Below are 24,883 nucleotides of genomic sequence, written 5' to 3' on the forward strand. Positions count from 1 at the left end.
CCTGAGTCTAGTCTTCTCTTCCTGTACCCTTTAGCTTGTGAAATTCTACCCTTCCCTTTTCACAGTGGTTTCCTAAGGCTGGCTGGCTCTCTGTTGGTGTAGTATGTTATATTTAGGTTCCTTGACTCCTGATTGTTCCATGTCCTCAGTGCTGCTTATACACAAACGTTGGCTCAGTTTTAAATAATAGGATTCCTCTTTAGTTGGTGTCCAACTATTCCCTAGAATCATGTAGACTAGCAAAATGGGTATTCCTCTCCAAAGTTGATTTGCTATGAAGAGGAATCACTGTCCTCACAACTGGATTTGAAGCTTGTGAGGACTTGGGCTTGTACTTATGTTTGGATTGCCAGGGAATTTCCACTCCCTCCACTCAACTTCTCTTGAAGATGGGGTTTCTGTTTCCCTCTCTCTGTTGGAGCTATTTGGTTTAGCTTCTTTTCAGCATGCTGCCCATCTTTTTAAGGCACTTTTAGGGCAGACTACAGTATGGCTTTTTTTTTTTTTTTTTTTTTTTTTTTGGCACTGATTCTAAGAGTCACATGTATCACATGGAGGCAAAAGTTCTATAGTTCTAGTTTACTGTTTTACCCGGAAGTCTCAGTCTTTAAAACAGACAAAAACCTCATGATCTGAACATGGCTTTAAGACATTTTAGACTATAGGCATGTCATTCCAGAGTGATTGTGTCTGTTTTTATTTCTGAAAGTACCTAAAGCCTTAAGTTGATTATTGAGTTCAATTCTCCACTTAAGGATTTCTTGTTCATTAACATAATATAATTTTAAATTCATAGTGATGGCTGACAAATTATAAGCCTTCTTCCTACCCTGATTATTGAGTCAGGTTAAGATAGATAAATTTTCTTGCCATTTGAATGAAAACGTCTTTTTTCCTAAATCATCTTGTCATTATTTCTCTTGTGATTCTGATTGTACTCCATTATGTAAATGATACAATCCAACCCACAAAAGTATGTACCCTTTCCTGTCAACATCTGTGCACTTAATTGGTTGTCATTTTTTGTCTTTTTTTTTTTTTTTTAGCTAGCATTTCTAGCTATCGACAGGAGAACCGTATACTGTAAGATATATAACACATTATTAGAACTGTAATTTTATAGCATGAATTTTATATTTCATTTATTATACACACACACACACACACACACACACACACACACACACACACACACACACTGTTAATAGTCTTCCAGGTGTACATTAATCAGTTAAGGAACCAATATATTTGAACTGTGCCTGAAGAAAAAGTGCAGTCTATGCCATAAGATACTTTCCGGTTTATCTATGACTAGATTCTTCTCTTTGGGATACATCAACAATAGAAGATACCAATCTTTATCTGACCACTACTGTTTGGTGCCTAAACTAAGAGGTTAAAATTTAATGATAACTTTTTGGAGAGCTTGCTGAATTTATTGAATTTGTTCATTCAAGAACCAACTAACACACCAATGTTTATGTAGATAAATCAAAAGTCCAACTCTCTGTGGAAACTCACTTGATAGTAATTTATCAGAAGTCATTATTTGCAACTGATAAAATTTCTTTTAGCAATTAATTAAAAAAGTCAGTTTCAGTTTCCTAGTAATGCTATATATCTATATCTATATCACAGTGAAAAATACAATGTCTTTATATTTTATAAACGTGAGTGTTGTCCTGATAGATTCAGAATCAAATTAGACCCATTAGTTATCAACCACTAAATACCTTGCCTACCACTTCTCATATATTATGTGGTGTAAGTGAGGATCTAATAGGTGATATTAATGCTTTTTAAGTGAAAATAGCTGAAATTTGTTTTCTACAATTTTGTTACCTAGAAAAGATACAGGATACATCTAGTTTGATGACTCTTTTTCCTGAGTGAAACTATAGAGGTAAAGAACAGCCATAAAGTCTAAAAGTGCTAGTTTTAGAGAATATGAAGTAAAATCAGGTCTTCTTATTACCATTCTAGACACCTAACGTTTAGAAGTTAGGTTTTAAAAGCTAGTTCTGTAGCTAAAGAGTGTGTACTGCTCTTGCAGAGGACCTAAGTTGGTTCTGAGCACCCATGCTGGTCATCTCACAACTCCTGGAAGTTCACCTCTAGGGGTCCAGCCTCCTCGTCTTTGGTTCCATGTACACTTGAACTCATGTGCATGTAACTCATACCCTCACACCAAACTAAAAATTTTAAAAATCTTTTTTAAAAAGGGGAGTTTGAGTTTCAGTTTGTCCCTTGTAGTTGGACAATGACCATCAAGAAAAAACTAACTCCTGTGCATAGGCAGTACTATAAATATTACTTTGACCCTGCTTTGAATAGACTTGATATTAGAATTAAAATTATAAAAGGTATATATAAATTAGTTTCTATGTTAACTTTTCATCATTGTATCACTGTGAAAAAAATAATCTAAAATAAACAACTTGAAGAAAGATTGCTTTGTCTTATTTTGTTTGAGAAAGTTAGTCCATAGATGCTTAGCCTTGTTCCAAGTGCTCAGGTGAATGGGGGAATGTATCTCCTTTCCACCTTCTAATTAATATGTAAATATAGTCTTTCCATCATCGATAGTCTGAAATAGCACATGGCTGCTGTTTTCTTTTAGCTTTTGTTTTTCTAGAGTTCTCAAGTAGTTTTGGATTCTTCAGAGACCTGGGTTATATTTTGTAGCTAATACCATGGATATACTGTTTTAATCTAAACCTTAGGTATTGTAAATGAAAAAGAATGGGGGGATGGGAAGAGAGACAACCTAAAATTCAGCAGAGATAGAGAGAGAGAGAGAGAGAGAGAGACAGAGAAATAGAGAAAGTGTGTGTGTGTGTGTGCACATCCTCGTGCATGCGCGCGCACACATGCTGTCTTTTATGAGTTCAAGAGTAATGTGTATTATCTTAATTTTTTGTTTAAGATACAGATTTAGGTTGTATTTCCTATGAGGTTGCCTTGTACTTGATCTTGGAATTCTTTAGTTACTCTTCCTATTTTTTGAATGTAGTCATCTTTAAAGTTTCTTCTAACTCATTTTACATGGTATCCATCTTAATATGCTGTTAAGTCTAGTATTTATAGTTTGTACTGTTTTCTTTTTCTTATTTGCCTCATGACAGAGAAGCCAGTTAAATGGTCCACACTTTTAGGATAGATTGGTCCCGTTTTCTCCCAAATTCAAAACATTTCCCTCATTGTTTAATGACTCATTGCTGTTGATATTGCCCCTACTGATTGAGTCGGCTGGAGGCTTCACTATGCAATTAATTCATAATTGAAACCTCCTTGACACAATTATGGTACTGGCTGTAACCCATAGTTCAAATTGGCATAGATTGTTTCATTTTATATAAAACCAAAGATTCTTCTATCTTGTAGACCATCACTGATAAATGAAACAGAAACTAGAACTCAGCTTTTCATTTAACATTCTAACTTTTAGCACTTCTCCTAACAAATGAAGCTAATATTACAGAAGTGTCAAAAAAAGAGTGACTTCCAATTGGAGAAGGTTGGTGGAACTACACCATTATTGAGTAGAGTGCTTTCTATGGGAAGTGTTGTTCTGGCCGTGATGGAATTCTCAGAAGGCAGAGTTAGTACCAAGAGGAGAGCTTGTGCAAGGGAGCACTCAAAAGATAGATGTATGTATGTATGTATGTATGTATGTATGTATGTATGTATGTATGTATGTATGTATGTATGTATAGGGTACCACTGGCAGTCACTAAATGTTCTTCCACATATACCTTGTAAGGAAACTGCTTGCGCCTGGGCAGTAACTGCTGGAAATAAAAACAGGCAGGGCAACCTTTGAAACTTAATACCAAACTAATCAATGATAGTTCTTGTTCTCAACAACTTCGGTTAGTGCAAAGTGTGGTGGTATATTTGCTTCAGAAAACAGTGCACATTTCTTTTCCTCCTTCCTTCATTGAAGGTGATGTCTCGTCAGTTGATGAGTCAGGTACTACTAGTGAAGAAAATCTGTTGTGATTATTTTAAAGGTCATTGACAATTTATCTGCTATATTTGTATGTGGAGATCTTTTTTGCTCCATCCTACTTAAATTAAGCCTATGGATTATCCTTTATTTCTCAAAGGATTTTTTCCCTGTTGAGCTTTGAGCTTCCCGTGAATGTGGGTGTACTTCAGGAAAGACTAGCTAAGTTAGCACCTGGAGCATTTCCAGTCTGTATGACGTTAAATTCTCAATTTGATGTTTTGAAATACACATGGATAATATTTCTAAATGTCAATACTGTTTCAAGATATTTTGGTTGTCAGGATAGGGGTAAAGGCTTGGGGCAGGGAAATTTAGGAGTGGGTTTGTTTCTAACTTAGCCTTCCAATGAGTTTAACCATAGAGAGTCCCAGTGTATGAGGAAAGACGTGCTTATTAGATTCCCTACATTGAACAGAATTTAGGCTTTGCTTATTTTTGTAGAAGCTCAGTAAATGTGAAAGCAAAACTTATGCTTAATTGGTTTGAAGATTCTTTCTCTGAGTACAGACTATTTTGAGTTTTTTTTTTTTTCTTCCTCTTCCTACTTTTGAGTTTCCCTCTTTACTTAGTTTTTGTCCAAAAAAATCTCTATCTTTTGCTCTCTAGGACAGAGCTGCCTTTAAGTTTTTTTTTTTTATAAACTTTATTAATACTTTTTAGGGTTTGTTTTGTTTTTGAAACAGTTCCACTTAAGGATTCTGACATATACTAGAAACAGGAAAAAAAGTTTTTAAAAGCAATAATTTGTTAACTCATACCACTGTTCCTTAATTAAAAATGCCTATAAAATATAATTGTCATAATTCTTGACTGGAAGTGAGAGCATACAGGAATGTTTTATGTTTTTCTTACGGCTGTGACAAATACCCTAGTAAGGTAGGAAGGGTTTATATTAGCTCAATAGTTTGAGGATATAGTCTATCTTGATGGGGAAGGTTGTTCTAGTTTGCTTTCGATTGCTATGATAAAATACTGTCTAAAACCAACTTATATAAAGAAAGGGTTTATTTGTCTTACATATCCTAGTTATATTCCTACTGGGAAGGGAAATGAGGGTAGGAAGGCAAGGCGGCAGGTATATGGAGGCAGAAACTGAAGCAGAGTCATGGAAGAGTGCTGCTTACTTGTTCTTTACAGCTTTTTCAGCATGCTTTTTTAATGTGACCCAGGACACCTGCACAGGAGTGTCACCATTCCCATTGGGCTGGACCTTCCACATCAATCATTAACCAAGAAAATGTACACACAGGCTTGCCCACAGGCCATATGATAGAGGTATTTTTTACAATTGAGGTTTTCTCTTCCTGAATGACTCTAGCTTATGTCAAATTGATCAGACAAATAACAACAACGAAACAAACAAAACTTAACTAGCAGAGAAATCTTGGCCCCAGGAATGTGAGTCATCTCATCACAGTTGAAGTAAAGTCAGGAAGCAGAGAGGGGTGAGGGAGGGAGGGAAGGAGGAGGGAGGGAGAGAGAGAGAGAGAGAGAGAGAGAGAGAGAGAGAGAGAGAGAGAGAGAGAGAGAGAGAGAGAGAGAGAGAGAGAGGTGCTATTTGTATTTCCCTTTTCATTCACTTGGGACACAGCCCATGGAATGGTGGTATCCCAGTTAGTGTAAACCTTCCCACCTCAATTTAACTTGTCCTTGTTTGTTTTTTGTTGCAGTGTTAAACACCATGACCAAAAACAGCTTTGAGAGGGAAGGATTTATTTTATCTTAAGTTATGGTCCATCATTGAGAGAACTTGGGGTAAAATGCAGGCAGGGCAGGAACTTATGCAGAGACCATGAAAGTATGCTGTCAGTGGCTTACTCCCCAGCTTCTGCTCAGCTAGTTTTCTCATATAGCCCAGGATCCTCTGTCTAGATATTGTATTGCCCTGTTACATCAGTTAGCAAGTCAGACATGCTAACAGGCCAGTCTGATTAGGCAATCCTCAGTTGAGACTCCTTAGGTAACTCAGGATTGTGTTCAGTTGAAAACTGAAGTTAAATAGGAGATAACCCAATCTAGCAAACTTGCTAGGTGGCTTGTGTTTTAGGTTATTCTAGATCTGTTCATTTGACAGCATTAACCATGACAAATCTCAAATAACATGGTTTTATCTAAATAATTTTTTTCAGATTTGTTTTTCACTTTATCTAATATTCACAGATAATGTTGCAGAGCAGCACACAACTAGTGTGCATCATGTCTGAGTGACAGTTGAGAGATAGTAAATTGCTATTTCTTTAAGAAAGTCAGTTGTAAAATTATTAATGTAGTATCACTTTAAATAAGATAAATTCTTAGTGAAATAAACATAGTTAGATTTAGTATTAAATACTTCTTTCTAGTAACACATTTAAAGCTTGGTAAACAAATAAAAATTTTTCTCATATTTAGCTGTCTGATGTACTATCCCTCCAGATGCTGCTATATAGCTAAATTACTAAGCAAGGAGAGACATAGAAATAAAACATGATTGTTTGTTCTGTTAAGACTTGGATATAACTTAAAGGGCTAATTTTTACTGCCTTTTCTTTGACAGCCTAAATTATTTTCTATCTAGCCATTGCTATCATTAACCGATACTTCTAAAGCATAAGGGGAATTGCAATAGAAGATGTAGGTTGATAATTGGTAATTAATCTAGAGTAACCAAACTAATAGTATTGTAGCACTTTGATCATATTTTTTGTTTAGTCAAGTAAATCATTGCATACTTTAATCAAATGTAAACTTTTGTGTCATGACTTAATGTTGGTGCAACAGTTAAAATATATTCTACAATTGATGATGGACATCTTACAGTTGTCAGGCCTTGGTGGCAACCCTGACACAATTTTCATCTTTCTCATTAAACATTTCTAACATAAGACATGTCTACGGTACGTAAGGAACTCCTACATACTAATATTAAAAAGACTCAGAAGCAAAAGATTAGATACCGTAGTAAAGAATTCAGTCTAGTAAACACATGAGGAGATAGTACACACCCATTAGAAGGCAAAACTAAAAATCTAGTTCTCAGGAATTTTTAGTGAAAATACAAAATAGAAGGTATTCTTAAATTTTTTCTTTGCAACTTCTTAAAAAGTTAAATGTACTCCATGTTTCAAGAATTCCACTGCAAAATGTTTATATAAAAGAATGAAAATGTATGTTTATAAATCACTAATGTAACTCCTGGGATAGCTTTATTTGTACTAACCCATGTCTTAGAACCTCTCTGGTGAAATTGTCAACTTGACAGCATCTAGAATCACCTAGGAAACAGGCCTCTGAACATGCCTGTGAGTCATTGTCTGTACAGGTTAGTTGAGATGGGAAGACCAGTGAATCTTTGGATAGTACTTCTACAGGCTGGGGTTCTACAGTGGATAAATGAAGAAAGTGAACTGTGAGGGCATTCATTGCTCTCTGCTTCTTGACTGTAATTGCAATTTGACCAGCTTCCTCAGGCTTCTGCTGCCATAACTTCCCAGCCATGAAGGACTGACTGGACCCCCTTAAGTTTTATATGTCAAGTGGGTTTTTTTTTTTTTCCCTTTTTTGTGACAGCAACTAGAAAAGTAACTAAGATTGGGGCTAATTAAGATGAGAACTCTGCCCTTAATAATAGGATTAATACCATTGCAGTTCAAACCTCTTGCTCTCTTTACTGTGAGAATGTGGCATGCAGGTGGCAGGCTGAACCGTTAAGTAGTTCCTTTCTCCCTGGGTTTGAGGTGTGTCAGTATCTTGATGTTTGACCTCAACTTCTAGAAATAAAAGTTGTTATAAGCCACCTTGTCTGTCATGTTTTTATTATAACACCTCAAATGAACTGTGATACCCACTCACCCACCATTAGCAAGAACAAATCATTTTCAGTACCGTGTAATGATAGATACCACACAGCAGTAATAGAACAAACTACTGATTGTGTTCCCACAGTATAAATGAATATTAGAAACACTTGATTGAAGAAGCCAGCTGCAAAGGATTATGTCCTATGTGACTTTGTGTATATGAATATGGTACAACCAGTGTATGCGGATGAGAATGTAAAGTGATTGAGAAGAGTGATGGGAGTTGACTGATTGAAGGCGCACAAGGTGTCTTACTGGATTATCACATTATAGTTTTTATGAGCATGCTCTGGGTACAAATTAAAACTTTTTCAAATTTAATTGTGTATAAATTTTATACCAATATTATATGTGCAAAAAATAGGTTAAAGTAAATTCCTCCTTGTGAGAGGAATGATTGCTAGCTTACATTGTTGTAATTATTTTGAAGGCTCTTTATAGAGCATTTAGTTGATATCTAAGAGAACCTGTAGTCTAGATAAAGCTCTGCTGCTTTTTGTTCTTGAGGTATAAATGAAAATTTTTCTATCATAACTTCAAACATTACAGTCTGTTAGGAGAAATAGTCACTTCCAGTAGAGGAATGGTGGCTTTGAGTTATGTACAGTATCAAAGTACTGGAGCTTAATTGGAAGTTACTGTTTTTGTTTCCCTTAGTGGTTTGATAGAGTGTATATCCTAGTCCTTAGTGTCCCTTAGGTTTAATGACCTTCAGTAAGATGAACAGGTGGCATATTAATCTCAGTGAACTTCAGAAGTGGTCATAATGTTTATTATGCTATCAACTGACCAAAGTAGTTTGAAATAGAGCTGCTTGTTATTGTTAACAGAGGAGCTTTGCTGTTCTTAAAATATGAAATGCCTCAACACAAGCAAACATTAAGATACTAGAACACATGAAAAAAATTAGTTATTTTTAAAACTCTGAACCACATGAGTTGTTCTGAACTTTAATAAAATTGAAACAGCCAGTGTGGAAACATGCAGGTGCTACATAACTCTTATTTATTTGGAAATAGGTTGAATTAGGTATATGACTTCTATTAATTGGATAATATTTGTTTTTTATTTTGTAATTCATTATTGATGTACTTTATAACATTTCAGAATCCAAAAAGAAAAATGTATTTAAAAATTTGAACAGTTTAACTTCAGCTAGTTATAAACTGAGGCAAAGAAAACCAACTTAGTTTCGGTTTTGGTGGTAAGAACTCTTGTTTGGCTCATCTGATTATGAGTTCAAGAGCACAGGACTCAACTGTGTATATGTGTTCTAACGTTGAATGTGTTCCATTGTGTGTGCAAGTTTACTAAATACCTTCATTCATAGTTCTTTTTGATTTAGAATTGTTTCCAACATTATAAACAATATTTTAAGATTCTTTATTCAAAGTGTTGCTGTTAAATTTCATATTTTCTATATAAGCTTGATTAATTAAAAACAAGCAAAAGTTAAACAGGAGTAATTGATTAGCATCTATAAAATAAATATGAATTTAGGTCATCTCCAGACCGTCCTGTATTGTTATTATCAAGCACTAAAACCTTCCATGACCACAAAATTAGAATTACTTTATGAAAAATTTCAAGGAGCCCTCCCAAGTATGGAATTCCGTATTCCACCCCTGAGTGCTTGCCTTCTTCCCTACCCTCTGGTAGCACGTATTCTGCAAGTGCTGTGATTTATTTCCTGATCTAATTGGAGGGGCTAAGCTGTGATTAATGACCGTGTGTTTAGATTTTATTTTAAAAATTAGAGTGTTTATAAATGCTTAAGTATCAGGTACTTTTTCAGTGCTCTGATCGAATACTTGACAAAAGCAACTTGGATTCCTTTTGTCTCACAATGGGAGGGTATGGGAAAAGCCCTGGCAGCAGGAGAGTAAGACAGGTTATTACACTGTATCAGATTCAGGAAGCAGAGATAAATGCTGGTGTTCTGTTAGTTTCCTTTTATTCAGCCACATGCCCCAACATATAGTGTGTCTTCTGTGGGAAGGACACAGTAGAAAGTTGAGCCACAGAGTTATTTAAATACTATTATATGATAGTATTAGATGTGTTTATTAGAACAGATTGATAATATGCTGATTTCCCTACAGTAATATTAAAAGTATTAAAAGTAACACAGAAGTTTGTCACTTTTCTAATTTTTTCTGAAATATAAAAGTATAGAAGGGTTTTTCTTTAAGTTGTGAAAATTGGCATAAGTTGAATCTCCCAGCGAATAGTTCTGTCCAAGCACGAAGCATCTTTCTTTTAAACGACCTTTTGATTTATCATTATGCTGTCCTGTCATTAATAGCATTTCAGAAATAAAATTAGTGTTACAACTACTGTATGCTCATTAACGAATACACATTGTTTATACGGAGACATAGGGTACAAGTGAAATACTGCTTCTTTTTGGTATACAGAGTAAAGACCAGCTGGCAGTGGTGGCACATGCCTATAACCCCAGCACTAGGGAGGTGGAGGTAAGCGGGTCTCTGAATTTGAGGCTAGCCTGCTCTACATAGCTAGTTCCAGGATAGGATAGGCAAGACTACACAGAAAACCTGTCTTGAAAACCAAAATCAAAATAAAATGAAAAGGAAAGACCCATACTCTGCAACTCTTAAGATTTACACATAAAGGCAAACATTTTACCTTGAAATACTAACATTTCAAAAATTATCTGAAAATGAGTTTTCCTAGTTTCATCATTTTGTGTACTTTTTCTCTACTTTTTCAAAGGTTTGTGCCATCAGATGAAAAGAAGAAACAAGGTTGTCAACGAGAAAATGAAACACTAATACAGAGAAGAAAAGATCAAATGCAACCAGGGGGCACAGCAATTAGTGTCACAGTACCTTATAGAGTAGTAGACCAGCCCCTGAAACTTATGCCTCAGGACTGGTAAGATAACCCCTCCCCCATTCTCTCTGAATTAATGTTTTCTTTGCATCTAAATTTTTTTTTAAATATTTATTTTGTGTGTATGAGTATGCTATGGTATGAATGCAGGGGTCAGAGGACAACTTGCAGGTGTTGGTTTTTCTCTTTCGAACATGCATGTCCTGGATCAAACTGCAGTTGTCAGGTTTGGTAGCAAGCACATTTACCTGCTGAGTTATCTTGTCTGCCCATATTTTAAATGTTATAAACAAGTATCATAATTTATAATGGAATCTAAATAGAAATTATCTTGGAAAAATTATTAATGTATATATGAAGATCTATATCAAAAATACTGACATTCTAGTAATATACTCTCACAACAATTATGTGGTATAAGTTACATCTTATTTAGTAGTGTGCTGTATACATTTGAAGATTTTTTGAAAGTTTGGGGTATATATTTCACAGAAGGGAATGCTTTTGTTTATGATTTAATTTTAGCCTCAGAAACTTTGAGGCTGCTGCTTAAAGGTTGCTGTTTTCTCAGTGACCTTGCTAGTTGTCAGTTTGTGGGATGTGTATTTGTCTGTTGCAACAAGGCCTCACTCTAGTTTGGGCTTGAACTCACAGTAGTCCTTTGCTTTAGTCTTCTGAAAACTGGTGATTGGCATTAATTCCACACATGGCTTGCTGTAGGTCTTGAACAGAGTACTGGTTAATTGTTTTGATAGATGTATAGAATTTTTGTCTGAGGCAGTGATTATTAATGTGTGGTATGTAGATCTCTGGGCATTATGAAGACCTTTTAAAGAGCAACCTATTTCCGTAGTAATACTCTTGAGTGATGATTCTCTTGATAGATCAGTTCTTAAATGGAACTTTTCTATCCAGTGCCCAAGATTAATCATTATTCTCCTTCCTTCATTCCCCCCTTTGCCTTCTGTTTAGTGGACTGTTCTATAACATAGCTATACATTTGCCTCATCTGAAAATGGGGTACAGTAGTTAGTATTCATCTCACCAGAGTGTTTTGATGATGAAATGTATTAACATGGTTAATTTATAATGTGCTTAAAACAATGCTGTCACTTAGTAAATACTTTAGTCAGTGATACTAATGGTGAGTAACCATCATTATTTTGTTCTTGACTGATGCATGCTTAAACTACTAAATATCCTGCAAAATAATGAGATATGAGGACCTAGAAAGAAATTTGTTCTTTCTTGGAAAACTAGCTTGTATAGCTGAAAAAAATGAGTTAATTTAAAACCAAACTAACATTTAGGGTAAATAAGCTTGGCAAATTAGAAAAGCTGAGGTATTCTCATACTCAGATTCATTCCTAAGGAACCAGAAGATTTGAAAAGAAGTCTTGGAGTATTATAAAGTGACTGGAAAATTCCTGTAATTTAGTATTTTAATTAAATTTAAATATTTAATATGTACTTGAATTTCCAATAACTTCCATTTAAAACCAGTTTGTTCAATTAATAAATCAGCTACTGATCTGTATTCCAGTCTGTGAGTAGACTCAACGGAAAGAAAAAAGGATTACAAAGATGACCTGAAACTATTGTTTACAACCATCTCCAGAAGACTTAGGTAGGGATTGGGGCCATTAAGGTTTATATCCTACCAACATACTAAAATGACAAGTCAGCTATGTTTGTGTCACCAAGAGGACTGCTGGGAAGACTGTCACCTGAGTAATTATGAGAGTCCTTTTTAAGTAGTAGTAGTTTAATTTGCAGTAGTTAAAGCTCAAGTGTGAGGTATTTTATTCTCTTCCACTTCCTGTTTTCTGTTTGTAGGGATCGGGTTGTAGCTGTTTTTGTTCAAGGTCCTGCTTGGCAGTTCAAAGGATGGCCATGGCTTCTACCTGATGGATCACCAGTTGACATATTTGCTAAAAGTAAGATTCTCTCTTCATATGTTTACTGCTTATTCAATATAGAATTAGCTTTTTAAAAGAAAGAGCCACATGTAAGTCATCCTGTATATGAATGTATTAAAGGATTGCCATTAAGTAACATATAATACTAATCTTTAACTACCTCTGAGGTATTTTTAAAGCCTTTTGTACACTAATATTTTCTGTGTGGGTGTATATAAAAATATGAGTGTTTTGTGTATGGTTACATTGCTAAATATCTTATGTTATCTACACTATTAATATTTCAATATGCTTGTACATATTTATTAAGATTGATAACTAGCTTTATATAATGTACATTGTATAAATTAATGAGTTTTCACTTATATTTCTAGACCTGCATATATCAAGTCTTATGTAGGTTGACTTGCTGTATAGCAGCAGTAGCTCAAAATGTCCCAGACATTTATCAGCTACCCAATCTGGAATGGGTATTGTATGATTGGCCTTTCTTCTTCATTTATGTCTCTCAGTTCAAGTGTTCTTTCTTTGGAGAGTGCTTAATAGTGCTTGTCAACTGCACGTACCACAGTAGGAGAAGCCCCTTTCTGCTTTATTCATTCATTCACCTTTGTGTTCTCAACAAAAGAATGCCAGATACATGGAGACTTTCAATAAATACCCTATGAATGAGTTATATTTCATATATATTAAATCACTATTGAACATACATTGGTATGAATTAATACAGTAGATTAGTCTATTAGGTGGAAGGGATGGTCCAACTATTACTTAGTTGGCGTATCCAATTAAAATATTGATGTTAGTAAAATTAATTAAAAATTATTCTCATAAAATAGGTACTTAATCAGTGACAACTTATTGTGAATGTAAATTATACTATTATATAATCCAGCTATTTTAGCAACCCATTTTTATTGGTAACACCATTCTGTCCTAAAATTAAAATTTTATTACTTTGTTTTTTTTTTTTTAACCTCAGTCTGCTTTTAAAGATAAATTACAACGTTGCTGTTATTATGATAACTTTTTATGTCATTTTTGAGGAATGCATAGAGTTGGCACATAGAAAGTTAAATATATGGAGAGAGTGGAAATGTGTTAATGAATGTAAGTACCTGTTTTCATGTTTTTTCTTTTTTTAGATCTTGCCTTGTTGTCTGTCTTTTAAAGATGGTTAGGTTGTCTTCAAGATAAAAAGACTGAATTTTATTAGGGATTAATATGTTTATTTCAGTTGTTGAGAATATTATTCTTCCAAGGTAGATAAGGATACTGAGAATTTAACAGTAATCAATGATTTTATTCCGAAAATTATTCTTTGTCTTCATTGTTGCTTTCATACTGGCTCCTTTTTGCCAGTGGTTAAAAATGTTTTCCTCCCATATTTAAAAGAATCACAAAACCAAACCATGTACAAACAATGACAATCACACATTGTTTTTTTTGTAACTACTGTAGCTTGGCTCTTTCACTAAATTGTTTTTCTATACCTCCCAATATTAAATAGTTTTTAACTTCTATCAGAATTTTACTGTGTTGACTCATTTCTTACTTTGTAAAATGCTTGTTTTCAAGTACTAGACTTCATTTGATCTCAAAGTTTTTTGTTTTGGTTTGGTTTGGGTAGTTCTTTCTGTCAGCTGTACATTTTAAATTATCATTCCTCTTTAAATTCTGAATACCCTCTTATGGAAATCTTACATTTTCAACTTTTTGTTTTGTTTTTTGAGGTAGGGTTTCTCTGTGTACCAGCTTTGGCTGTCCTGGGACGAATTCTGTAGACCAAGTTGGCCTTAAACTCATGTAGATCCGCCTGTCTCTGCCTCCTGAGTGCTGGAATTAGAGGCACATGCCACAATGCCCACCTCACATTTCTAGTTTTTTCTCTCCCCACTTTATAAAAATTGTGTCTCTTATCTCAACATTATAGGACTGTGTGTCTTACTACCTGATAAATACTTGGTAATGTTTTGTAGGAATATGACAGTCCATTCCAAGTGACACCACATTCTTCACCCATTTTATCCCTGGCTTAGTTTTGTCTTTTGGTTTTTTAAAAAATTATTTTTATTATTTTATTTTTGTGTGTGTGATTTGCCAGAACCAGAAACTTAGGACTGTATTGCCTTTTAGCTCGTAGTGCTTGTCCTAGTTTCATTTGTATTCCTATAATAAAATACCTTGACAAAAAGCAACTTAGAGGGAAAATATGTTTATGTCATCTTATAGTTTCAGGTTACATACAGTTCATCATTGTGAGGAGGTCAAGGCAAAACTTTTGTTTGGGTAGCCATAACACATCCATAGTCAAGAGGAGAGAGAAATGAATGCATTTATGCTTGCTTGCTTGCTTGCCTGTGCTCACCACAGATTTCTCTGCTCTTAAACAGTTTCGCACTTGTGACTCAGGGAATGGTGCTGCCCACAGTGGGCTGACTCTTTGCATATCAGTTAACTTAGTAATGACGGTCCACCATAGATATGCTTACTGGCCAGCCCTGGGTGGAAAATCCCTCATGAAGACTCTTCTGAGGTGATTCTAGTTTGTTTCAAGTTGATAAATTAACTATCACAGTGCTTTTCTCACCATTTACGTAGTAAAGAATGTAATTACTTATATAGCATAAGAGAAACCTGGGAGTTTGGGCAGTATTTTCATGAACTATAAGTAAAAAGTAACAATATTGCATAATTGTGACCCAATTTTAACAAAGATATTAGATACTGAATTATATAGTTTCCAAATAAAATCCTTTCAAATGAATAATAAATTTTAATTTGTAGGTTAATATTTTATGTTTGAGTAGCTGTATACATTTGTTGATGAAAATTGCCCCCTCCTCCAGTAGAATGCTCTGGATTGAATCCTTGACTTTTGCATGCTAAAGCAAGCATTCTATCTTCAGCTCTCAAGATTTTAAAAAAGATTATTTTATTTTTTATGTTTATTTATATTTTGCCTGCATTTATGTATGTATGCCCTGTGTGTGCCTTGTATCCATGGAGGCCAGAAGGAGCAGCAGGAGTTTACAGTTGTTTATGCCCTGTGGGTACTGGGAATAGAATCCAGGTTCTCTGGAAGAGCAGCAAGTGTTCTTAACCACCATGACATCTCTCCAGCCCCATTCCTCAGATTTTTTTTAATGATAGTTTCTTTAAATTCTTGCTGGTTACTATTAAATTTTTAAAATCTCTACAATATCTTCTCTTCATCATGGTATGCCATTAGTGTATCTGTTTATCAAAAGGATAAATTTTTTGTTCCCTGCTGGAAATATTTGCAAAGTTTATGACTTTTGCCTAAAGATGGTGTTATTCTGAGGCACATGAATTTTTTTGCATTCTTTGTGTCACTACATAATTTCTTTTGTTTTTACTTGAAGAAGCTTAGAAAACTTTGGTTTTTCTGAGTCACAATTACATTTTCTGGTAATATGCTGGCATGTTTGCTTTGCATTATTGGTACCTCCAATAGAAATATTTTGTCTATTCCAGGACATTCAGGACTACACAAAGAAACCCTGCCCCCCAAAACCAAAATAAACAAATAAATAAAATGGGAATTTTTTTTTTTTTTTGGTCTGATGAGGGAAACCTTATTTTCTTTTTAACTATGCTACTAAGTTTAAAAAGTCTAGATCAGAAGTAAATAACAGTAAAAATTATTATTAAAAAATCATAGGTTTTAGCAATTCATACAAATAATTTTATTTAAATGTAAATCATTTTATTAAAAGCTTTTAACTTTTAATATGTATTTAGTGGAGATGTATGTGAGTATTCAGGTGAGTATATACATATGTACGTGTGAATGTATTTGTAAGTGGAGGCCAGAGCTTAACACCAGGTATTTTACTCATTACTCTTCTTAGTGTGTATGTGTGTCAGAGAAAAAATGAGAATGAATGTATTTTGTTTGTGTGTGGTATGGAGAGACAAAGAATTTGGGGGCGGGGGGTGTTCCCACAGAGTCTGTGACTCACATGAAGCCGGAGAGCTAGAGTAGGTTTTTTTTTTCCCTTCCACTGACAGTTCTGGGGATCAAACTCAGTTGTCAGGCCTGTGCAGCAAGTGCCCTGAACTGCCGAGCCATCATGCCAGCCCCACTTTAGTTTTTGAGACAAGGATTCTCACTAAACCAACCTTTAGTTCATCATTGTGACTAGTCGGGCTGGCCAATGAGCTTCAGGGAGCTGCCTTTTTCTGTACTATAGCTTTGGGGTTATAGACACAAAGGCCCAAACTGTGAGTGTGAGAGATACTAATTCAGGTACTAAGACTCATGTGGTAGGTGGTTTACTGACTGAGCCATTACCACAGCCCCTTCATATATAGTATAAGCAGCAATTTAAAGCAAAGCAGTTAACACTAGAAAAACAAAGGATGTAATAAGCATAATGAAAAGTATTTAGAAATGTTAATTTGTATTTCATGTAATAATTTTACAATTATATTTGTTTTTCTAGACAGGGTCTCTGTGTATACCTGACTGCACTAGAACTTGCTCTGTAGACCAGGCTGGCCTTAAATTCAGAGATTCTCCTGCCTGTGCCTCCTGAATGCTGAGATTAAAAGCATGAGATACCACCTTCCAGCTATAAATGCACAAATTAAAAACAAAACAACAAAACAAAACTGTTTGTAGCCGGCTGTTACTGGTGCACGCCTTTAATCCCAGCAGAGGCCGACAGATCTCTGTGAGTTTGAAACCAGCCTGGTTTACAAGAGCTACTTCCAGGACAGCCTCCCAAGCCACAGAGAAATCCTGTCTCGAAAAAACAACAAAACAAAGCAAAAAAAAAAAAAAAAGTTTGCTTACATAACATTTTTTTTGAAAATGGCCTTTTCTGTTGTTTGTTTTCAAGAAAGCATTTCTTTGTGTAACAGCTTTGGCTGTCCTAGGACTCACTCTATAGACCAGGCTGGCCTCAAACTCCCAGAGATTTACTTGCCTCTGCCTCCCAAGCGCTTCGATTAAAGGTGTGGGTGCTACCACCTCCCTGCTGAAAATGGGTCATTTCAAGTCTAACACGGAATTCCTTAGTGAATTGTTTTAATTAATTGTGCATTTGCAAAGAAAATTGTTTTTAATAGTTTCTAAGTAATTTTTATTGTACTTTCCATTTACTCATTTTAATTTTCACTGAATCATGAATTTATTTTACCTTATTTGGTATTTCCATCTCCAGTAGCTAACTTGTATCCACCCTCACTGTTTGTTGACCCTCAGTGTTTCTGATGGTACCATATGCTTAGCAGTTGTTTCACAGATCACTGGCTATAATGTTAATGTAGCTTCAGTTGGTAGTAGAAAGATAGTAATTTTTATTTTGGTATTTATATGTATTTTCTTTCCAGAAAGTGTTTCCATAATTTTGGCCTCAGTTTTAATAAGAATATTATTTTTTTCCTCCCTGTTCCCCATGTAGTTAAAGCCTTCCATCTCAAGTATGATGAAGTTCGTCTAGATCCAAATGTTCAAAAATGGGATGTAACGGTATTAGAACTCAGCTATCATAAGCGCCATTTGGATAGACCAGTTTTCTTACGTTTTTGGGAAACATTGGATAGGTAATTGTGATTCTAAAATATACTCATACATGCTTCATTTTAGTGATTTTTATCAGAATTTAAAATCTTTAAAGTTATGATATATTCTGTAATTCTTTGCTTTGAGTATTGTCTGATTTGATGCCAACATAATAGATGATTGACAAATAGTTTGATTTATTGACTTAATATGTAGAGTTTATATAGTCTGATAGAAGGCACATTAAACTCTGTATGAGAAGACAAAGATTTTGTGGTCTTGCTCTCATGAACTGTGTAACTTTCTGAACTTCATTTTCTGTCGGCTCAGGGAGCCTGGAGTCAGCTGACCACTGATCTTCCCCCCCTCAAAGCTTGTGAAAGAATTTAGTTCTTACATTTATTTGAATTACTAAAATAGAGCTGTTAAGTCCTTTAAAATAACTTCTGTAATTTATAAATATTAAGAAGAGCAAATTATAATACTTTGAACTCAGTTGTTATTTGTTGTGTTCCCTGAAAATTATATTTTGTTTGGTATCCCTTACTGGATTGTGTCAGCTTTCTGAAAGTCATGAGGCAAATCTATTCTATAATGGATAATATGTAAAGACAAATGTACTTCCAGTAGGCTCTTAGGTTATAGAATGTAATGAGAAAAATTCATTTTTTTTTGTTTTTGTCTTTTTACTTATTATTTTTCAGAAGTTACAGAATCCAGTTTTCAGTGTTTTTTCCCTTAGTGATTTTAAGATATAAAAAAGAAGTCACCCCTTTTTACATGTAATATCCTTAAAATTTTAAATTTTGTATTGTCATCATAATCCATTATTAGATTTTTGTATTATCATCATAACCCATTATTCTATTTCCCTCTCCAGGTACATGGTAAAGCATAAATCCCATTTGCGATTCTGAATCTTTTGATTCCTCCTTTTCTGAAAACTTGGTGTAAGAAGCATGGATATAGCTTGATCTACAGACTGAGACCCAAGCTTTATGAATTCATCAAGAACTTGCAAATGAAGAAGGCCACAGAGCAGTCTTTTTTAAGACCTTGTTTGATGCTGTGTGCTTCAAAGGGGCATTGCCTCCCATCCATACAAGCAAACTTTTTTGGCTTACAACTATTTTTTTAATATTAGCCTTCTAGTCTGTAACGGAAATTGTATATTTTGATAGACGCTTTTTCTCTATTGGTTAAATTAGCATTACTTAAAATTTGTTTCTCTAGAAATAAATACAGGTTATAAATGTGTGTATATTTAGAAGTTATTAGGCTCTCTAAGCCATCTTGCTTCTGATTTTTCATTGCTCTATGATTCCTTTTACTGGAAAAGACTGTCATGAATGGTTTTAAATTTTAAGACTCTAGAACTTCAAAACCCCATCAAAGGGAAGTAACTATTAAATCAGCTGAAAGTCAGCCTGTGTGTATACTATGTCTATACTAACTCATGTTTAAAAAGGAATAATGAAAAATCAAGAAGTCTTTAGTTTCAGTTAAATTCAGCCTTTTCAAGATTTCTTTTGTAAATGAATACATTTAATGAATGTATATTCTCTTTGTTGACTTTGATGATTTTAAACTTAAAGTGATATATTTCTAACTGGGATGTGTTTCCACTTGAAAAGAAATCTCAAAAAACAAAGATTAAAGTGTAATAGGCTGTGGTGATTTTTACTTGGGGAGCTAAAGTATGATTTTGGGAACTGAGATGTATTAGCCTAATTACAGCATAACTTGAACTACTTCTAAGTTTGCTTTTGATTCTTATAAGCTATAGGATTTTGAGTCTTCTATTTGTACACATGTCACCTTGGGACTTCTTATCTTCAATTATCCCTAAAGATTGATAAATTCCCAGGCACCAAAGAACACATTTGCTTACGTGTCTGAACAGAAACAAGACAAAAACACTGGTATTTTTATGTGTGTGTTCAATGTGGTATAAAATATAAAACCTATATTTTAACTTAGTAAAATATTTTACTATTTCTCTACTATAGACAGAGTGTTGCATCCAAGCTGCAATGAATGACCATGCTCCTTGAGTCCTGGTTTTATCTTTTACTACTTAAAAGGAATGTGCATTCCTTGAAACCGTGTTTTTTTTTATGTTTTTTTTTTTTTTTTTTTTTTCCCCCAGTAGAGCTGTGGTTGACCATCCCACCTTGTATCTTGATTTCCCCAGTGGCTATCTCTTAGGTTATCAAATTGGGGAAGGGGGGGTGATAAAACATTTAGCTCTTTCTTTTATTCTGGTGAGGATTCTTAGCCTCTTTAGAATTTAATGCTATCATAAAAATGGGAAACAAGTATTATTTATTTTACTAACTTACTACAAAAGTCCGTTATCAGTAAAAATGGAAAAGATATTTATTCAGATGAAATTCAGTGGGCTCTACAGAAGAGAAGCAGCTAATGTTTTAAATGACTGTAGTACACTTTTAGTAGGTTCTGCCCACAATTTCCCGTTCTCCCTGCATCCTCTTTATGGTAAAAGAAAACTCACTTTGTTCACAGAATTTCTCAGCATACAAATCTCTTCTTAAATTATGTACTGAATAAACTTTCTCCACGATGAAATAGTGAGTCAAACTTGTAATACTTTAATGTAAAACTTTAAAATTACTTGTTAGGACTACTATAAAGTGGACATGAACTACTACTACCTTTCCATAAAGATGTTTGGTATTTATTCTTACTATCTGAAATTTACTTGATAACAGAGTATGGTTAAAATATCTACTTTGAACATGGTTTATTTTTCTATTTTAAATTTTCTTGTGTGTAGTCAAAAGTTTCTGGGTGTACTCTGTACTCTGTTACTTAGTAAACCTAGAACTATGTATCTTGAAATCAGATCCTTTGTGTACACTGGGATTTCTTGTTTTATTTTTAAGATTTAAAAAAAAAAATTCAAGGTGGAAACGTAATTCATGACAGCATTTTGGTATATACATGTCATTTTCCTTGTTCTTTTCCCATTTCCCACTGTCCTCCTCAGCCCTCTGGCCTCCATTTCCCCTTTTGCTTTCCTACCACATCTATTTCTTTTTTTTCTTACCTCACCCTTCCCTAAGAACTCATCTTTCTTCTGTATAATAGTCTCCTTTCTTTCATTACCTACACATAAACATGCACATGCATTTTAGATTTTTTTTTTAATCTCAAAATTTTGGTCTCCTGAGTAAGTTTATGAAATTTTTTAGTGACTAATTATAAAAATAAAGGAAAAAAACAAATTATTAAAATTCACTATGCTCAGCCAATCATTCATTATTCTCTTGTGACTCAGTTCTACAGCAGCACCTAATACAGTGCCTTGCACATGTAGGCATTCAGTAGATATTTATATGTGTAAATGGATGATGTATTTTCAGCATAAGTGATTCAGTCCATAAAAATAGTTTTGACCTTATTTGACCTTAGAATTAAAAATAAAGAATTATAAGCAATGAGAAGAAATGAGTAGATAGTTTAATGAAAATGAATACACATTAATATGTTCAGTTTACCTATAAGTTGCTAACTGGAGGTACTCTTGCCAGCTTTACTTGTAAAGCTCTCTGATATTTGGAGTCTTCTAAGTAACAGTAAGAAGTATGTAGTTTTAATCAGAAGCTCACCATTTGAAGAGATTTGAAAAATATATAAATCCTTACTTTCATTTTCTGGAATAATCCCACTTGTCACTAGGTTTCAAAAGTTTTCCTGGTGTGTGTGTGTGTGTGTGTGTGTGTATGTGTGTGTGTAAGGAGTGAGATTCACCCTTTTTAAAGTGTTATTGAAAGTAATACCAGTATTACATGTTGTGTTTCCTCCCTCTTTTTTTTTCTTCATCTGTGTATGTCGTGTGTGTGTGTGTGTGTGTGTGTGTGTGTGTGTGTGTGTGTGTATGTATGTATGTATGTATGTATGTATGTATGTATGTATGTATGTATGTAGAAGTTTTGAGGCCACTCTTTGCACTAGAACATCTCTCATTGGTGATATTATTGACCTATATCCCCAAATGACAAATTCAAATCTTATTTATTTAATATCCAAGGAGTATTTTGCTGTTTAATATTTAAACATCATTTAATATATTTCATTATTAATTAGTATTATAGCTTATGGTTTGTTTCCTGTTTGCTTATTACTTTCTAAGTGTTCCTTAGCAGCAGCAGGACAGCAGTTTATACAGGAAGAACTATTTCATGATAACGAAACTCTCGTCTTTAATTTCAAAGAACTATTAATTTTTCTTTGCTATGCAGAGTAAGATAAAATTTAATTATGAAAAGAAAGACATAGTTTGAGTTAGTTTATACACAAAAAGTAAAAGTTCTCACCTAAATGAAAATTCTTCACCCTCTAATAAATACTTAAACATTTTTTAAATAAAATTTTTTGTGACTTCTTAACCCGAAGTGATGACAGTGTTCTTTTTTTGTTTTGTTTTGTTTTCGGAACATGGGAAGGGATTATGTATTGCACTGATGAGCTATGAAAAATTGTTTGACACTCTTCAGTATCCTGCAATGACTTAAGTACAGTACTTACTGAAGCTGGTCAGAGTTGATCATTTAGAAAGTGGCTTTAAATTTTGTGGGTTTTTGTTTTATTGTTTTTTGTTTGTTGTCTTGAGAATAAACCCAGAGACATGCGCATTTCAGGCAAGCATTTCTACCACTGAGTTACACTCCATACCATAAATTGTTTAAATGCAAAATTATTGCTAAACTAGAGAAGTTTTATTTTTAGTCCCCTCCTCCAGGCAATTTATTAAAGCATGTGTGTGAATAGCGCATACATGCATACACATAATTCAAAAGATTTGTTATTCTGTCTAATTTAAAATCATGTAGAATGTTGAAAAATTATAAGATAAAACCTATAGAAATTTGTGGTGGCTGCTGTTTTTCCAATAAATGAAATTTAAATTTAATTGCATTCACTTTGAAATTACTGGACTGAATTTTCATTATCCACTTGGGCTTAATTTTCATGTGGTGGTGTTCATTAATTTATATTAAAATGGAGAATTGATTAACCTTGACTTAGAAAATTTGATTAGGGACTTTAAATTAGTTCCTAAATTATTTGACATATTCTTGGCCATGTTTAGAAGTATGTTTTGTCCCTAATATAGTTTCTGCACTAATATGTTGGCAGAACAAATAAGGTAAAATGAAAATGTATAATAAATGTATAAAGAATTCTTTTTAGTAAGTACACAATAGGTTAATAATTCTTTCAGGTCATTGATGTGTTTGGGGGATTGTGTGTATTATTTTAGGAACTGTTCATAAGAGTATCCTGGAAGTTATAAACTGCCATATATTGAAATGCAGCAAGCTTTTTATATGAATAAAGTTTGTGAACTGCAACCAGATTTGTGCCAAAATTTAAAGGATGGGATTATAGTATGTCAAAATTAAGCAAATGATCTTTCTAAGTATTTTGTGTGCTGTTGGATTTTGTTTCTATTTTAAACATAAGTAAAGCTACTTAACCTCCAACTTTGGTAATAGTTCTTAATAGGTAACTTAGTCCCTACCATGATAGTGGCCCCTGTCATTGGTTTCTTAGTCATCAACTAGTGTTGTTGAAGCAGAGTAATTCCTAATAGTTTTGTTTCAAGCCTTTGTTACCTCATGAAATGTTCTCATTCCATTTTGATAGCTTTTAATTGTGCGCTTTATTTTACACAAAACACTTTGATGTTAAAAATCTTGGAGATATATATATCTTAATTCCCAAAAAAGATCCCAAACAAAACACAACAAAAGAAGTGTGTGTGTGTGTGTGTGTGTGTGTGTGTGTGTGTGTGTGTGTGTGTGTATACACATAATGTACACCTGCCATGAAAGAAGGAAGTATTGTGAGTTTGGGATGTTGTCTCTATGTAAAATGATTCATGAGTTTTGTCAGGAATAGTATTTCTGTTCAGGAAATAAAGATGTTACTTTTTGGAATTACTGAATTAAATCCAGTTAGTCTCTTTTTCTTGGTTAATAAGTTGAATAAACTTCTAGACTTTGAGTTCTTTGTAAAGTCAGCAGGCTTCATAACCTACTGAACTTACAATTGAAGTATGTCAAGTTTCTTGTTATTGTAATAATATTAAAAGTATATCCCAATATTTTACATATAAATATCCTGATTTTAACATTTTATAAATTTCAAAACAAACCACATTCCCATATAGTCAAATATCAAATCATTAACAATATTATCATATTGGCAATGCCAGTAATAATACGTTAAACTGGAATGGCAATTTTTTAATGAAGTATTTAATGGACCATATCCAAATTTAATTTTCATTCTTTTCACAAGTGCTCAATAAATACAAATTTATTCTGTTCCCTTCATTTGCTCTTAGATCCATATCTGTGAACTAAAACAGTGAATTCACTGTTGGGTTATTATTTTAGGCTCAGGCATATGTAGGCTAAAAGCACATTGCCAGGTATGCCTTTTTCTTTTCCAAAAATAAGTTCTTTTCTAATTTAATCGAATAGTGATCTCATTTAGTGTGAATTGGAAGACTTAAGCTGTTTTTAAAATGACCATAGAAAACCTAATCAAGTATCTATAGTATACCCTTTGTCACAGAATTTATAGTTTATATTCCATCCTTATCCAAAGCATACTGAACTAATGTAAATAGAGCTGAGGTCACACTGAAGCTGAAGACATCTGAGAGATTTTCTTACTACATATTGACATT

The 24,883-nt window shown here is 33.9% G+C and overlaps 1 protein-coding gene across 1 annotated transcript in view; it reads left to right on the forward strand.

Annotated features, from left to right (window-relative positions):
* Positions 1–23,669, forward strand: part of Cdc73 (cell division cycle 73) — a 110,802-nt gene extending 87,133 nt beyond the window's left edge. The window contains exons 14-17 of the mRNA XM_027417429.2: positions 10,588–10,749; positions 12,544–12,644; positions 18,059–18,200; positions 19,040–23,669. Coding sequence (XP_027273230.1) covers positions 10,588–10,749; positions 12,544–12,644; positions 18,059–18,200; positions 19,040–19,076 — 442 coding nt within the window. The 3' untranslated portion in view covers positions 19,077–23,669. The remainder of the gene's footprint in view (positions 1–10,587; positions 10,750–12,543; positions 12,645–18,058; positions 18,201–19,039) is intronic.
* Positions 23,670–24,883: the final 1,214 nt, after the last annotated feature.

Source organism: Cricetulus griseus, chromosome 5, assembly GCF_003668045.3.
Source record: "Cricetulus griseus strain 17A/GY chromosome 5, alternate assembly CriGri-PICRH-1.0, whole genome shotgun sequence".
Classification (NCBI taxonomy): domain Eukaryota; kingdom Metazoa; phylum Chordata; class Mammalia; order Rodentia; family Cricetidae; genus Cricetulus; species Cricetulus griseus.